Genomic DNA, 16,595 nt, shown 5'->3' with positions numbered 1-16,595 from the left:
CTGGGATCATGACCCGAGCCAAAGGCAGGCACCCAACTGACTGAGCAGATTTCCCTTGTTTTAATGACTCTGACAGTTTTGAGGATTATTGGTCAGATATATTTTGGAATTCCCCTCTATTGGAATTCGTTATTTGTTTTTCTCATCAGATTGGGTTTATGGGTTTTGGGCTGGAAGATCAGAGGTAAAGTGCCATTTTCATCACATCATACCAAGGGTACTTCCTATCATCTTGATGTTGACCTTGATTACCCAGCTGAAGTACGGTATGTCAGTTTTCTTTTTTTCTCCCTTTCCATACTGTCCTCTTTGGAAGAAAGCCACCATGCACAGACCATACTTTAGGAATGAGGACTTACGCTCCCCCTCCTCAGGGCTATGTTTTAACAAGCAAAATAACCCACACAACCGGTATCTTAGCTCTTTTCATCGGTGGTCATGCTTTGCACTTTTAGCAGGTGATCTTAAGTGGATAAATATTCTACACTTGCCACCCTAGCTTTTGGAGCCTCACTTTCCTCATTTGTAAAATGGGGGTTTGTTGATCCTTCACTCCTAGGTCTGTAGAGAGTAGAAAGTCTCCTGCTGTCCGTGTCAATCCCTCTGCCTCCCCCGTTTGGCTGTCTGGGAACCCCCTCCGAGAGAGGGTCTGTGTCTGACCTAGGGTCTAACCGCATGCTTGGCAGAGCCAAAGTCAACCCCGGCCTCTAACCACAGCGTGAGCCCACTTTGCCCCACCCGGGGGCGTGGAGCAAAAGTGTACTTCCGCCAGCCAGGCTCAGGTACCGCGCACGTGGCGGGGCTGGGCGCCCAGCCACCTGCGGGACCAGAACGATGAGTCTGAGCTCGGTGCCCCGCTCCCTGCGGCCCAACCAGGCCTCCCCCTCCGCGGGCCCGCCAGCGGTGAGTGCGCAGCCGGGAGGGCGGCTCTATCCTCGCGCTTCTGCAGTCTTTCACTCCTTTCGGTGTCCCCCGTGCGTCCCTTCCTCGGGGTCTGAGGCCCCTAGCTTCTGGCGCGCCCCTGGCTGGGCGCTCTCCTCTAGCTAGTTCTGGCTTTGACCTCTACTTCCGCCCACCCGTGCCCGTTCCGCCTCCCCCTCCCCCCCCCAGCTCGGACCAGCCTCTCCTCCTTGCCCCCTTTCCTGCCTGGCCGCCTTTGTTTGTCTCCTCCCTCTCTGTTCGGTCTTTGTTTCAGCTGTTTTCTGTGTGTCTCCCCTCAGTCCCCTGGCTTGTCCTCGTCCACCGCTCTTCCGCTGCCCCTCCTCCTCCCGTGTTTGGGAGAAGACTCAACGGAAGGCTGCGGGACTCTCATTCCCTCCACCCACCACATCCCCATCCTCTCCAGCCTGCTCCTTCCCCTGCGGCAGCGTCCTGAGTCCGCCTGCTCGCCTGCCCCCTCCCAGGGCGTGGTTGAGGGGAGTTTGCGGGGTGGGGGTGGGGAGGGGGAGATCCGGAAAAGGCTCAGTGCACTCCAGGAGCAGAACATTCTAATCTCTCCTGGGCTAGGTGCCATCCTGAAGACTCCTGGAAGGCAAAGCAGATCCAGCAGGGGGAGACTGTGGCTCTTTCCCATAGAACAATGATAACGTCATTGTGGTTGGCTGTTGACCAAGGCAAAGTCACCTGCTCCGTGGCAGGGCCGCCCTAGGTGCTCAATAAATGAATTCCAGAGCAAGAGAGGGAGCCAGCATGGTGCATGATGCCAGGTAGGGAAAGACAGGCTTTTATCAGAATACCAGGCGCTCCTGTAAATCAGTGCAGCAGGTAAGCTCCAGTCAATTGGAATTTATTGAGCAACCTGGTGTGCTGGGCCCTGTAGTAGGTACTGGTGACACAGAGAGGAATCTGGGATAGTCATCCCTTAGGAACCTCACAGTCTAGCGGGGGATACAGATGAACAAATGGAATTACAAGAGATAACTGCCATGACGGTGGAAATACAGGGCCCTGGAGGATCACAAGCAGACAACCCATCTAGAAAGATTTCTGGAGGAATTAACTTGAAGGATGAGTGGCCTAAGTGAAGGCAGTGTGGGCAGCAAATGAGTCAAGTCCTGGAGGCAAGGGGGACCAGCCTGCTCTGGATGGGTGGGGGCAGTGTGATTCTGGTAGTTGATTTTGCCAGGGCTGCAAAGGGCCTTGTAAAACCTATTAAGGAGTCTAGAATTTACCTGGAAGGGGATGTCAGGTACCTGAAGTGTTCGATGCAGGGTGTGGCCAGATCAGATTTGCACTTCAGAAGATCGACTCTGGTTTCAGAGTAGAGATTGGATTGGGGGAAGGGCACTCGAGGAGGCAGAGAGCCATGGAATTGACCAGAACTGAGAATCACCGGGACTTGGTTATGATTACCTAGGTGGGAGGAGGTTGAAGATACGAGCAGACTGCAAGATTACAACCTGGATTTTGGCCTCAGATGACTGAGATAGGGAACAATGGAAAAGGTGAGGGTTGTGGGGTGGGGAGAGATCTAGAGAGGCTTGGGAGACATTGGAGTGACTCTCCTAAGGGTGACCTCAGGAAATGTCTGAAGGTTTGACAGGGGGTTTGCATGTGTGTGAGAGCTAGGTCTGTCTGATTCATCCCTGTGCCCTCAGGGCCAGCACTGGCCTGACACCCAGCAAGGGCTGCTAAAGATCATGTTTCCCCCAGCCCATGCACACAGGGCCTGAGATAGGCTTTCCTACCCAGGAATGTTTCCGCAGCGTTACTGGGCGGTAGAAAAGGTGGGGAAGAGCGGCCACGAAAATGGGCAGGTGGTCAGAAGAGGGGTGGAAAAGAAGTCTTTGTTTGCTAGAAACATATTGCAGTATTTGTGGATGAGGTAGGAGGTCTGGGATTTCCAAAGAAACTGGAAAATTTTGGAAAAAAAGGAGGGGAAAGAGAGACAGAATTAAGAAGTTGAGGAACAAGACTGAGGCCTTGTTTGGTAAACAAAGAAACGGGCCTAAGAATATCAGGACAGGAAGCTATTTTGTGAAGCATCTGGAAATGAGCTTCAGAAACAACATTTGAAGTGATTGGATTCATTGGACTTCCAGAGCTGGAGAGACTTAAGAGTTCACTTCGTGCATTTTGCCTTCCCTATTTCATAGATGACTAGGCGTAGGCCCACAGAAGAAAGTGAGCTTACCCAGGCACATCGCTACTTACTGGCTGCGGTGGGACTGGATGTTGGGAGGGGTAGGGCACCCATCCACCTCCTGGAGTCACACTGATAGGGGTCTGATTGCGGCTCTGACCTAACTTCCTAGCTGTGTGATCCATCTTTCTGAGCTTTCCTCGCCTGTAATATACAGACCTCAAGAGCATCTGTGAGCTTTCAGGGCACAGGCATGATGAGAGCACATCCGACCATTCAAGGGTGAAAGTCTGCGACTTTGCATTTAACTGCCTGCTTCACAGAGCCACCTCAGGGTTAACCGAACAGCCTTGCTAAGGGGCCTTTAGGTTTATGGGAGAAAGAGGAAGTCACAGGTTCTCGGTTTATTTTTCTCCCGGCTGTATGGTTTGGCTGCTGTCAGAATGCTTCCCCTTGGTCTCCCTTCTCTACTCCAGCCAGCGGAACTGTCCCCCTCCCCCCTAGGAGCTGTTGTCATGGCAACTCAGTTCTTTCTTCCCAGCCGTTTGGCTGCCTCTGGCTCTCTTTATTCCAGTACTTGAATCTTAGAGGTAGAGCCCACAGTCAAGCTGAGAACGAAGTCACACCTAAATGAGAACCCAGGACATTCCTGAACCCTGTCACTACTCTTGGTTCTGCAGTGACCTGTGGCAGAGTCTCCGGGACAGAAATGCAGCCTCCCTCTGAAACTGCCCCAGTCTTTTCTGTGGCTGCGCCATCACACCCCCTCAGAAACCTTCCCTGACAACCTCCAACACACATCCATCCACACGATGAGCTTCTGAGTCTCCCCTCTCGGCGCCTGCACATTTAAGCCATCTGTTTCCCTCTCTCCTCTGTGAGCTCCTTGAGGGCAGGGACTGCGTGCGTCCTCCTCTGCTCAGGAGGAGGCTTGAATGTAATAGGCCCTCTACATTTTCTGGAATGAATGAGTAACTAAGGGAATGAAGAGTGGAGGTATTGAAAGGGTGAAAACTCGCTGATGTAATGACTAAGAGCACATGCTTTGGGGTAACGTGGCCCTGAGTTTAAGTTCTGACATCATCACTTAATAGCTGATTGCCTTTAGGCAATTTACTCCAGCTCCTTAATCCTTCATTTCGTCGCCTGTAAAATGAGGATTTAATCCATTCTTCATAGGATTGCTGTGAGGATTGAATTAGAGGTTGAATAGAAAGTGCTTTGCCCAGTTACTAGACTCTGAGGGGAGAGACTGTCCTGCTTTTTCCTCAGTGTTCCAGGTACCTGGCACATACATATTTTATTGACTGAGTGAGTCAATTTTAGATAACCAAAGTTATTCAGGAAGCTGGTTTGGAAGGCTAACAACTAGTGTATCACCTCACATGTAATAATCTGGTATTTTTGTTCGGTCTGTTAGTATTCCCCAAATGCAGCCTGACTCTCAGTCTCTTCCCAGGTCCCCCTCCACTGGCCTGTGGGCATCTCCAGGCAGGCACCACGTGGGTCTTCACCACATCCTTCGTGCCCAGCTCAAGGTTTGGCATAGAGAAGAGGCCTCTAAAAATTCTGTAGACCAGCTAAACCTAACTTCCATTGGCACCACACTTTACAGTTTAGGGGGCAGTTTTATATCCATAATACTTGGTGTTACTGAACTTTTCAGCACCAACAATATTCCTGTTATTGATACCCCCAGCCCATATTTCTGAAAGACATCTATCACACAAATTCCCTTAATGAATCAAAGTCATGCTAACTGCTAATCAGAACTTCTGACCTATATTAAACAAGAATTTGTGGGATGCCTGGGTGGCTCAGTCGGTTAAGTCTGTCTTCAGCTCAGGTCGTTATCCCAGAGTCCTGGGATTGAGTCCCACATCAGGCTCCCTACTCAGTGGGGAGCCTGCTTCTCCCTCTGCCTGCTGCTCCCCCTGCTTGTGCTCTCTCTCTCTCACAAATAAATAAACAAAAATCTTAAAAAAAAAAAAGAATTTGTGTCCCCAACTCCCACCACAGGATGTGGACCTACAGTAAGTACCCAAGAAATGCTAAAATGCTTCCTGAATGAACGCATGTATGGTTTCTTAGCCTCTCTGAAAGGTTGAAAATGCCTCCCCCCCTCTTTTTTTTTTACTATATCTTAGATATGAACATCCCACCTTGGGGACTTCTGACTTCACAACAGCTCCATATTCCCGTTTTATAAATGAGGAAAGAGGCGTAGAGAGGGAAAAAGCTCTGCCAAAGGCCACAGGCTTTGCAAGCATGGTCACCGGAACTTGCTTCTACAGCAGGCTCCTGGACGAATATTTTGTAATATTCTATGGATGAAAATAAGCCACGAGCTCCCCAGAGATGGCACTACTGCTTCACTCTGCCTTCTTGTGCCCTCAGGGATCCCCTGTCGTGGAGCTTAACGTGGGAGGTGAGTTGTACACCACCACCATGGGCACCCTAAGAAAACTCCCGGGTACAAAGCTGGCAGAGATGTTCTTCGGCTCAGCTAAGCCCTGCACGGACGCAGAGGGCCGCTTCTTCATCGATCGCCCCGGCACCTATTTCGGACCCATCCTGGACTACCTGCGTAGCGAGCGGCTGCCCACGCACCACATCCCGGAGGTGTACCGCGAGGCGCAGTTTTACGCAATCAAGCCTTTGGTCAAGCTCCTGGAGGACACACCGCAGATCTTCGGGGAGCAGGTGGCCCGGAAGCAGTTCTTGCTGCGGGTGCCAGGCTACAGCGAGAACCTGGAGCTCATGGTGCGCCTGGCGCGCGCCGAGGCCATGGCGGCACGCAGGTCCCCGGTGCTGGTGTGCGCCGTGCGCACTGAGGAGGATGCGGCGCACTGCGCGGATGCCCTGCGGATCCTGGAGGCCGAAAAGAGGTCGGTTGTCAAGTTCGGCCCTTGGAAGGCGGCCCCGCAGGTCAAGGACCTCCTCGACTGCGTGAAGATGGACATTACAGCCCAGGGGTACCAGGTATACTATGAACCGTACTCCGGGAGGACATTACGGGCCAAGTATTTCAGTTACTTTTATACATTCGTCTTCATCTGGTGGTGATCCCCCAGGGGGCGGGGACAGTTTGTTTTGGGTTCTGGTGGGACTTATGAAATTAAAAGTTGCCTTCAAAAGACGTCTTCCTTTAATTTAAAACAAACAAACAAACAAACAACCACTTCCAAGGTGGTCTATGAGGCTTGCCCCCCAATAATTATTTCCCTGTTGAGGATTTTCCACTGATTGCAACTGACTCCACTGTGCTTGCCTAGTGAGGTGCAGCTACTTCCTCTTTAAAGCCTCCCCTACCTGCCAGACCCTTCCCTGCAAGTCCAAATGGCAAGGCTGAGATGAGTTGGAATGTTTCAACAATCCTTCGGCTGGAGACGGTGGATGATAACAGGAAGATAACAGAATACCATGAATCTAGATAAAATGATCTGAAAATGTAGTCTGCCCAGGCTCAGCATGTGGTCCAATCCTCTAGCCCTATTATACGCCTTCCTGAGGAAGATGCCAAGTTCATACCTGTAGTAGATGCCACTCCTTCTCCCTCTCTCTCTCCCACTCAGATCTCCTTTTCCAGGTGCAGTGAGCTGTCTTTTTCTCTAGGGCAGTGATTCTCAAAGTGTGGTCCCTGGACCAGCAGCATTGGCAATACATGGGAACTTCCTAGAAATACAAATTCTCTCGCCCCCACCTCAGACCTACTGAATCAGAAACTCTGAGAGTTGACCCAACAGTCTGTTTTAATAAGCCCTCCAGGGGTGATTCTGATGTACCCTAACTTCGAGACCTGCTCTAGAAAAGAACTGCCGTCTTCTTGTGTGGAGGTACAGACAACTGAGCCCTCACCTCAAGGAGGAATCAACTCTGGTGCAGTTCCTGTTCTGGTGCTCCTTGTGGGATCAGGCTGAAGTCAGTCTTCATCTGACACCACATTCTTGCTCAGCATTCTCCCTTTGCTGTATACCCTACTTCTCTCACTCTCCGTCCCCTGAGAGCACATCCTCAATAAACCACTGGAACAAGAGTCTCTGTTTCAGGTTCCGCTTCTCAACCAAAGACAGTAATGCAACTCTAAGGAGGACACAGGTAGACATCATCCTTCTCCAAGTCCAGGTCTGGGATAGATGGCCCCCTTCCCCCTTCTTGCCTAGTAGGGTGACCAGCCGTCCTCAGTTCCCTGGGATTGAAGATCGAGGTTAATTTCCAAGGTTTAAGGAATTACTACTGTCAGGGAGTTTCAGATTTAAACATAAAATTGCTCAGAACAGTCATTGTCAATGACTGTTATAATTCAATAACCACATCTGCTTGTATATTTTTTCTTTCCTTTTTTAAAAAAGATTTTATTTATTTGACAGAGAGACACAGCGAGAGAGGGAATGCAAGCAGGGGGAGTGGGAGAGGGAGAAGCGGGCTTCCCGCAGAGCAGGGAGCCCAATGTGGGGCTCGATCCCAGGACCCTGGGATCATGACCTGAGCCGAAGGCAGACGCTTAATGACTGAGCCACCCAGGCGCCCCATGCTTGTATATTTTTTCTTACTTTCAAAACTTTTTTCATGTTTTCCTTTTGGTATTTAATATGGCTGAAAAAATTTTAAGTAAAAAAATTCTGAATGTCTCTTTGAACTTTTTATCATGAACCAATTCAACATTATTTATCAAGAGCCTGAAAAAAAGTTTATACTCTTTGATCAGTAATTACATTTATGAGATTAGATTCCCAGGAGACACTCTGTTCTGTAAGATCTAAAGAGGATTGCTTAAAGTCTCAATTTTGTGAATTATGTAAAGGTCAATGTCCTCCTCAAGATTTCTGTACAGTCCCAGAGGGCTTGTTATCTTATGGTCAGTCCTGGTTCTTTGCTCCTACTGGATTCATGGGTCATCTAGATGTCTCGGGATTGTTTTTGCTGTTCAACACAATGCTCACCCAGATTGAACACACATATCTTTTTCTTAATTTTTACAAATGCTACTCCCATGAGCTATTTGTGCACATAGCAGACTGTGGCAAATACAGGCACATAAAGGGGAGGGAGTTTACCAGACAGAAATGCAAATAACTTCAAATTGGGTGTTGGATGCATCTCTTCTTAAAGTCTCAGTCACCCCCATTACTAGGGGCTTTTCACTAGCAGATTGTATTTGTTTCCTATTCTTTCTTCCCTCCCTGTTCTTGCCATGCTTCTCTGTAGGTGGGAGTAATCTTCCCACCCCACTGACTTCATCCTTGGCTTCATGACTTAATCTGGCCAATGGAATATGCGGTGAAGTAACTGTGCCAGTTCTAAACTCAGGCTTTAGAAGCATGCCAAGTTTCCATCAGCCCTCTTGTGTTCTTGTCATTTGCCAGGAGAAGACCACGTTCCAGTTTAGCTACCTCTTTCATTGCTTTGGCTTTAGCCTGCAGGCATGCCCTTAGGATCTGATCTTCCTGAGCCATTTATCAAATTATTTTATTAAACAAAGGCAATTTCAATATTCCCTCCCCATTCCCAATCCATAACACAGTTAAGATAACATACTATTTTCATCCCACTTAAGTTATAAAAGCAAAACAATGGGAAGTCAAGCATATTATATTACATCTATATAATACAATGTTATGCAGTGATTAAAATTATATTTATAGAAGCTTAAAATTATTGGGGAGGAGAATACTCATTTAATTCAATGCAATTTAATTTAATCTATGCTCCAAAAAAGGATTTAAGGTGGTGAGGCTTAAAGGGCTATGAAAAAAAGAAATAGCCAAAAAGATACAAATTAGAAGTACATAAATGAAGGGGACACTCTAGGTTGTCTACCCAATAATACCATCTCCTCCCTTCCCATTTCCTAACAGACAAAGCAAAATAGAAAACACATTAATAATGTTCAAAAAACTATCTCTGGACATTTGTAGGGGTACATGATATTTTTCCTAATCCATTAGGATTAACTAAAGAGAATTACAGTCAGAGGAGGAAAACCTAAAAATGAATAGTTAATATAACTGTCATTTTAATCCAAAGGAAAACACAAAGATTGAAACCTGTGAAAGTGCCCTCATTGAGGCACCCTAGTCCATAGCACTATGCCAGGTTTTCAGGTCTCCGTTGTTCTAGAGCCCTCTTTTTTTTTTTTTTTAATTCTCTATTTTCCCATCCTTTCCTACTCCCCTCCCCCATCCATTTCTGCTGTGTTCAGTGTCCTGGAAAGCTGGTCCCAAGCCCCTTCCTGGTTGTCCAAAGACTTGGAAAGTGTTAGCATGGAAGATCAGTGACAAGAAGGCCTGGGGAGTTGGTGTGTGGATGGACCTCTTGGAATGGTGAAAATATTTGTGTTTCTTACAAATGCCCACCAGAGGGCATCCATTCTGGAAGAGGCTCTCAAAAAAATAAATGGACACAATGATATAACCTGGGGATGTCAGTCAGCCTCTTTTTCTGGCTCCCCAGTGCTTGCTCAATGGAATGATGAAAAGGGTGGCCATGATAGCTATGCATGGGCTCTACAGTATAGATTTCCTCTCACCAGGGCTGGTCTGGCTCCTGATGGATGTCCAACAGCAGACACCAACACTGAGCCCCTGTGGGATGGCCGGGGGGGGGGGAGGGGGGGACTAGACACTTCTTAGTGATAGGTTGATTGCACTGCAAATCAGTTAGCTATACTACTCTGTAAGAAACTATTGGGAGTAATGCTGACATTTCTAAGCAAATGGCGTTGACAGCTTTGAGGATGTTTGCAAAACTGCTTAGGGGAGGGAGGAGATTTCCTTACTTAGAAAAATTTAAATAAATAATAGTCATAAAGATAATAAAGCTGGCATCACCCATCAATTCTGGAGGTATTTCAGGACGATTAAAAAAATGTCTCCCACTGGGGTGCCTGGGTGGCTCAGTTGGTTAAGCATCTGTCTTCGGCTCAGGTCGTGATCCCAGGGTCCTGGCATTGAGCCCTGTGTCAGCAGGGAGTCTGTTTCTCCCTCACCCCTTGCTCATGCGCTCTCTCTCTCAAATAAATAAATAAATAAAATCTTTGTTTAAAAAAAAAGTCTCTACTGGGTTGGAAGGCAGATTTGTTTCCTGACCAGTATAATAAAATCTCTCTCCAGGGGGCAGGTTTGCTAGCATTCCTCTTTTGAGATTGAGGGTTTCCTACACTCAGTGTTTTTCATCTGTGTTCCAGATCTATTGTGCATTGCATTTACCTGTATCACCTACATTGTGCTTGGGGCGGGGCAAAGGGAACCAATGAAAACATGAAGTTCATGCCACCTGCTATGCTGTGAACAATAAACTATCTGTGCTGAATCTATGGAAGTATGGCAAATCTACACTAGGGACTGTCTGACCACATGACAACTTCCTGATCCCCAAACTTAATGCCTTAAGGCTATAATCATTAATGATTTCTCACAAAACTACAGATTGGGCAATTCTTCTGGTCTTGGTTGGGCTCCCTCATGTGTCTGTGGTCAGATGGTCGATCACCTGAGGTGGGCTGGTTTAAGATGGCCTCAGCTGGGTCAACTTGACTTGTTCCATCTGGTCACCCAATATCCAGCAGACTGGGTTGGAATTATTCTCATGGCAATGGTAGGGTTCCAAAATCAAACAAAAGGTCTGGAGAATGTGTCTGTAGAAGGACCTGAGGCCTAGGTCGAAAATTGTCACACTGTCACTTCTGCCACTTTCTATTGGCTAGTCACGAAACCAGCCCAACTGAAAGGATGGAGACAGAGATTCCATCTCCTAATGGAAGCAGTTTCGAAGCTGCATTTCAAGGGGCATACATACAGAGAGGGGGAATATTGGGCGATTTTTGCAATCATTCTACCACACACTGGATCCTTTCCATCAGGGAAGGAGTGGTGATTTATCTCACAGGAATAGATACATATTCCAGATTCGTATTTGGCTTTCCTACTGCTATAGACTGGATTTGTGTGTCCCCACCACCACTCCCCCACCCTGCCCCAAATTCATGTGTTGAAATCCTAACCCTCATAGTCATGGTTAATACAAAGTCAAGGTGGGGCCTTTGGGAAGTAACTAGGTCACGAGGTAGAATCCTAATGAATAGGATTAGTGTCCTTATAAAAGAGACCCTAGAGAGTTCCCTTGCCTCTTCTGCCATGTTGAGGACCCAGTAAGAAGACAGCTGTCTATGAACTAGGAAGTGAGCCTTCTCCTGACAGTAAATCTCTCTGCACCTTGATCTTGGACTTCCCAGCCTCCAGAACTGTGAGAAATAAATTCCTGTTGTTTATAAGCCACTGGGTCTATAGTATTCTTTTATAGTAGCTTAAAATCTATCTATCTATCTATCTATCTATCTATCTATCTATCTATCTATCTATCCATCCATCTATCTATCTACCTACCTACCCTCCTACCATCTTCTACGGTTCTGTTTCCCTGGAGAACCCTGACTAATAAACCTAACTGCAATGTTTTTCTCAGCCCTGCTCTGCATGGATACCTTATGCATTTTCATGGTATTTCATACATTGCTTTGGGCTAAGGAGCTTATTTTTTTTAAATATATTTTTTAAAGATTTTATTTATTTGACAGAGAGAGACACAGCGAGAGAGGGAACACAAGCAGGGGGAGTGGGAGACGGAGAAGCAGGCTTCCCGCTGAGCAGGGAGCCCGATGTGGGGCTCGATCCCAGGACCCTGGGATCATGACCTGAGCCGAAGGCAGACGCTTAACGACTGAGCCACCCAGGCGCCCCTTTAAGATATTTATTTATTTTTAGAGAGAGCATGCATGTTCATGTGCGAATGGAGGGAGGGGCAGAGGGAGAGTGGAGAGGCAGACTCCATTCTGAGTGTGGAGTCCCATGTGGGGCTCAATCTCATGACCCTGAGATCATGACCTGAGCCAAAATCAAGAGTCGGACACAGAATTGACTGAGTCACCCAGGCACCCCCTAAGGAGCTTATTTTATGATGAAAAATTATAGCAAAGAAACTCTTGGTTTTGCTAGGTACCCCATCACCCAGAGGTAGCTGCTATGATAAAAACAGTGTATGACCTTTTGCAGACTCACTTATGGGGCTGGCCAAGAGATAACACATTGTGAGTTTGGGGTGCTGTTTTACAGATTTGTGGTATATATTTTATACCAATAGCTAAAATATAGTACTGTTGCCCCCACAGTTAGAATACATAGGTCTGGGGATTAGGGGGAGGAGGTAGGAGTGGTTCTTGTCATTTTTACACCTAATAATTCATTTATGAATTCTTGTGTTCAGAGGGTTTGGAGTATTTAGTCCCCAAGGAAGGAACAGTTCCACTAAAGAACACTGTCATTGTTCCATTACATTATAGCATGTAATGAGACTGCCCCTTGGTCATCTGGAGCTCTTTTTGCTGAGCCAACAGGCAGAGAAGGTGTTATTATACCAGTCTGAGTGAGTAACCCCAATTTCCAAGGGGAAATTGGGTTGCTGTTATACAATGGGGACAGGGAAGACTCTGTTTGAAGCTCAAGGGATTCACTGGGGTACCTCATTCTATCCCCATGTGCAATAATGAAGGTCAAATGAAAATACCACCAATTCAATAAAGACAGTTTTTCATTTCAACATTAAAGAATATGGAATGTTTGGGCGCCTGGGTGGCTCAGTTGGTTAAGCGACTGCCTTTGGCTCTGCCTTTGGCTCAGGTCATGATTCTGGAGTCGGGGGATCGAGTCCCACGTCAGGCTCCCTGCTTGGCAGGGAGTCTGCTTCTCCCTCTGACCCTCTTCCCTCTCGTGCTCTCTATCTCTCATTCTCTCTCTCTCAAATAAATAAATAAAATCTTTTAAAAAAAAAAAGAATGTGGGATGTTCTTGTTTGTATACCAGTCCAGCCCCAGTTTCTCCCTGTATGCAGTTTACTTTCAATATAAACTAATTTTTTCTTTCATTTTAAAAAATTTATTTGAGAGACAGGGTGCGTGAGAGAGCACAGATGGGAAGAAGGGGGCAGAGGGAGACAGACAAGCAGACTCTCTGCTGAGCAGGGAGCCCAACTCGGGGCTCGATCCCAGGACCCTGAGAGCCAAAGGCAGATACTTAACCAACTGAGCATGCGCCCCATGAATTTTCTTTCATTTTCTAAGTGTACCAAACTTCCTGCAGCCATATGTAATAATAGCAATGTTAGTATTTTTTATAATTGATGCTTAGATGCACATTTAATGTCCCTGAAATCAGGACACATCTTAAGATTGCAGTTGGCCAATTGTTCATATGTAGACTGGGTCATAGGAGTTCATGTCACCATCACTTCCCTTGAGCTCTGCCTCTGTCATCTTTGATGGCCATTTAATGAATCTTCAAAGAGATTACCCTGTAATTTGCATTGAAATGAAAAGTTTTAATGTGTGCAGAAAGACGTGGAAACACAGCAGCAGTATGATGTAGGATACAAATCTGTAAGTAAGTTTAAAAACAGCTCTCTCAGTAAATATACATAACAAATCTAAGCAATAAGAAACCACTGGTTTTAATTTTAGGGTTTGTTTCTTAATTCCTAATTTCTCAATTCTCCTATTTCTTAACTGTTTTCTTAATTTTTTATGTGTTACATAAAATAATGGTTTGTGTTACAATTGCTGGCAGCTTAGATCTGATAGGATGTGGCAATGATAGTAGTAGCTGCTAACATTTACCAAAGGCACTGTTTGTAAGGGCTTTTTTTTTTTTTAAAGATTTATTTATTTGACAGAGAGAGACAGCGAGTGAGGGAACACAAGCAGGCAGAGTGGGAGAGGGAGAAGCAGGCTTCCCTGCTGAGCAGGGAGCCTGATGTGGGCCTCGATCTCAGGACCCTGGGATCACGACCTGAGCCGAAGGCAGAGGCTTAATGAATGAACCACCCAGGCGCCCTGTGAGGGCTTTTCATTTCACTCGACACATTTGTATATGTGGTAGTCTCTGTGCTCTGGGATGCCTTTCTTTCTTTCTGGAAAATTCACTATTTTGGGGGCACCTGGGTGGCTCAGTTAAGTGTCCCACACAATTTCTGTTCAGATCATGATCTCAGGGTCTTGAGATCAAGCCACGTGTCTGGCTCCGCACTGGGCATGGAGACTGCTGGGAATTCTCTCCCTCTGCCCCTCCTCCCGTCCTCCCTCGCTCACACTCTAGTTCTCTTTCTCTCTCTCAAAAAAAAAAAAAAAATCATCACTATTTTTTTTTAGGATTTTATTTATTTATTTGAGAGAGAGAGAGTGAGAGACAGAGAGCACAAGAGGGAAGAGGGTCAGAGGGAGAAGCAGACTCCCCGCTGAGCAGGGAGCCCGACATGGAACTCGATCCCGGGACTCCAGGATCATGACCTGAGCCGAAGGCAAGTCGCTTAGCCAACTGAGCCACCCAGGCGCCCCATCATCACTATTTTTAAAGCCAGAGCAAAAATCATTTCCTGTGCACTTCCATGAGGCATTGCAGGAATGGAAAACTTTTCTTCCCTTCTAGTTTCTTTGACTGGTCTAATAATTAAATTGATAGAAGACAGGACAATAGGAAAAAACACAAATTTCATATGTATAGGAGCCCCAAAGACATGAGGCCCAAAGACAGGCAATTAAGGCTTATATGCCATCCTGAGCTCGGGAAAAGAGGAAGAGGTCTGATGCTTCCCAAAGCAGAGAAAGACAATTCACAGAAAGATAATAGCAAATGTTTGGTGAACAAATGTTTGCCGTACTATGCAGATTAAGTCTTTCTGATAAAACATTACCTTTGGTATTAGCGTTCTTTTAGGAAGTTAAGGGGAAGGTGAACAGCTCTTCCTTAGTCTATTGCGCCTTGTCTTCAGCTAGAAATAATCCACATACCAAAATGGCATATTTTGTGGTCATTATTCTGCACCCCCTATCCTGAGGAAGTTAGTAGATCTGTTTGAATCACATTCCTGTTATCCAAGGATACTTGACCTTGATTACGTTTGGGTGTCTCTTCCCAGTTACACGGTAGGAATTAAGGTGAAGACCATTTTTATGTGTTTTGGGGTCTTCTGTACGTACCACGACATCCCTCATTAACGCTTTTGAAAGAAGTTAACAACTAACAGTTAAAGTTTAATGAAGGAGGTAAAACTTGGCCTCGGGTTTCACTAACACGACTAATACACTTTAGTCTGCCCGATGTTTCTGCATTATTTCATTCCATTGTCACTGCATTTTGGTCAGGTTAGGTGTGAGCACATTTGCAGCTGAGGCTCTTTGTTCATTAAGTGCCAGTAGCAGTCTGAAATTTTGGTGCTTGACTCTTGACCTCAGGATTCTTTCCCCTCTCCGTAGCTATCAGTGGAAGGATTGATTCCTTTAAGACAGGTAGATTCAAACAACTGGCATGAGAGAGGAGGAAAAAGAATCCCATGCCAAGAGAGGGGTGGCACACAGCTAAACCGAAAAGACAGTTGAAAAGAGCTACAAGCAGCAAACGTGAACAGCCACGGACGACGGGAAAGACAGCTGGGCCTCTCTCCCTATCTCTGGAGCGAAACGCCTGCCGCAGCGCCAGGTTTTGCCTCCAGCTCCGGATCGTCCCGCCTCTACCCTTTGCCCTGTACTTCCTCCCTTCCTCCGCTGGGCTCCGCGGCCAGGCTCTCGACCACTCGGAGACCACCAGCGTACCCCTGAAGGCTCCCATTGGCTCATCTACGCCTTCAGTCCAGGCTCCTCCCGCCAGAGGCCCCGCCCCCTCGCTCTGCGCCCTCATTTTCGTTCCGCCGGCGCACGAGGCGTAGGCGGACAAATTCGGCTGCACCGTGGTAGGGCAGTCGAGCAGCAGGAAGAGGCCTCTCTTTCTCGGAACCCCACTGCCTTGTGGGATTGTGGCGAGTTTCTCAGGCCTAGACAAGTGTTCCGGATTCCTCCGCCCCGCCTCCCTCGTGGAGTACGGAAGCTGAGAGGGTCCGCGGGCAGTCATGGCGGCGCACCTAAAGAAGAGGGTGTACGAGGAATTCACTAAGGTGGTTCAGGTAATTTACGGAAGGAAAGGTCCCTGGACCAGTCCGGGGCGGGGAAGGTTATCCACGCTCCAGACACTTACCCAAAACAGGCGCTGCAAACCTGGGTTGAGTGCTGACTAGTTTGATAGGCTCTCCGAAACTACACATAAGTGGGCGTGTTAGTTTGTAGCTGCTGTAGTCGTCATTATTAATATGTGCAGTCTGACACTTAATAAAATTATTAGAACAGATAGTCCTTTAGAATTTACGAAGATGTCTTATCCGTTATCTCAGTTTATTCGGGTTCCATTAGCACCTTCGTTCTACAGATGTGGCTCGAAAGCTTCTGGAGGGATACGAGGATTCAGAGCCAATTTCTGGTAGAGCCCCTCCCACCTCCCGTTACAAAAAAAGCGCCCAGGGACAAGTTGGTTGTAGGCAAAACTGTGAGGGTTTGGAAGAGGAGTCTGTAGAAATCCTCAATACCCAGCCAAAGCAGGTGAGGGTCACAGGCTGCATAGGGGCAGAAGTTTCCATTGGTGAACAGCTTACCTAGGAA

At 47.1% G+C, this 16,595-nt stretch overlaps 2 protein-coding genes across 4 annotated transcripts in view; both read left to right on the top strand.

Annotated features, from left to right (window-relative positions):
• Positions 1 to 781: 781 nt before the first annotated feature.
• KCTD14 (potassium channel tetramerization domain containing 14) lies at positions 782 to 6,219 on the top strand. 3 transcript variants are annotated; one of them, XM_088017831.1, is made up of 3 exons: positions 823 to 903; positions 1,507 to 4,620; positions 5,480 to 6,219. In XM_088017831.1, the coding sequence occupies exons 2-3, from the start codon at positions 4,513 to 4,515 to the stop codon at positions 6,146 to 6,148; spliced, it is 777 nt and encodes a 258-aa protein (XP_087873957.1). In that variant the 5' UTR covers positions 823 to 903; positions 1,507 to 4,512; the 3' UTR covers positions 6,149 to 6,219. The 3 variants fall into 3 exon arrangements, with proteins under 3 accessions (XP_027971886.1, XP_027971887.1, XP_087873957.1); XM_028116085.1 differs by lacking the exon at positions 1,507 to 4,620 and having other exon boundaries at positions 782 to 903; XM_028116086.2 differs by lacking the exon at positions 1,507 to 4,620 and having other exon boundaries at positions 782 to 903; positions 5,230 to 6,219.
• Positions 6,220 to 15,857: 9,638 nt separating this feature from the next.
• Positions 15,858 to 16,595, top strand: part of INTS4 (integrator complex subunit 4) — a 116,607-nt gene continuing 115,869 nt past the window's right edge. The window contains exon 1 of the mRNA XM_028115929.2: positions 15,858 to 16,066. Within this exon, the coding sequence (XP_027971730.1) occupies positions 16,013 to 16,066 (54 nt within the window). The 5' untranslated portion in view covers positions 15,858 to 16,012. The remainder of the gene's footprint in view (positions 16,067 to 16,595) is intronic.

This window comes from Eumetopias jubatus, unplaced genomic scaffold (genome assembly GCF_037043125.1).
Source record: "Eumetopias jubatus isolate StellerSeaLion01/CBP00866 unplaced genomic scaffold, mEumJub1_p1.0 scaffold_13, whole genome shotgun sequence".
In the NCBI taxonomy this organism is placed as follows: Eukaryota; Metazoa; Chordata; class Mammalia; order Carnivora; family Otariidae; genus Eumetopias; species Eumetopias jubatus.
Note: the sequence above shows the minus strand (reverse complement) of the source record. Positions and strands in the feature narration are given on the sequence as shown.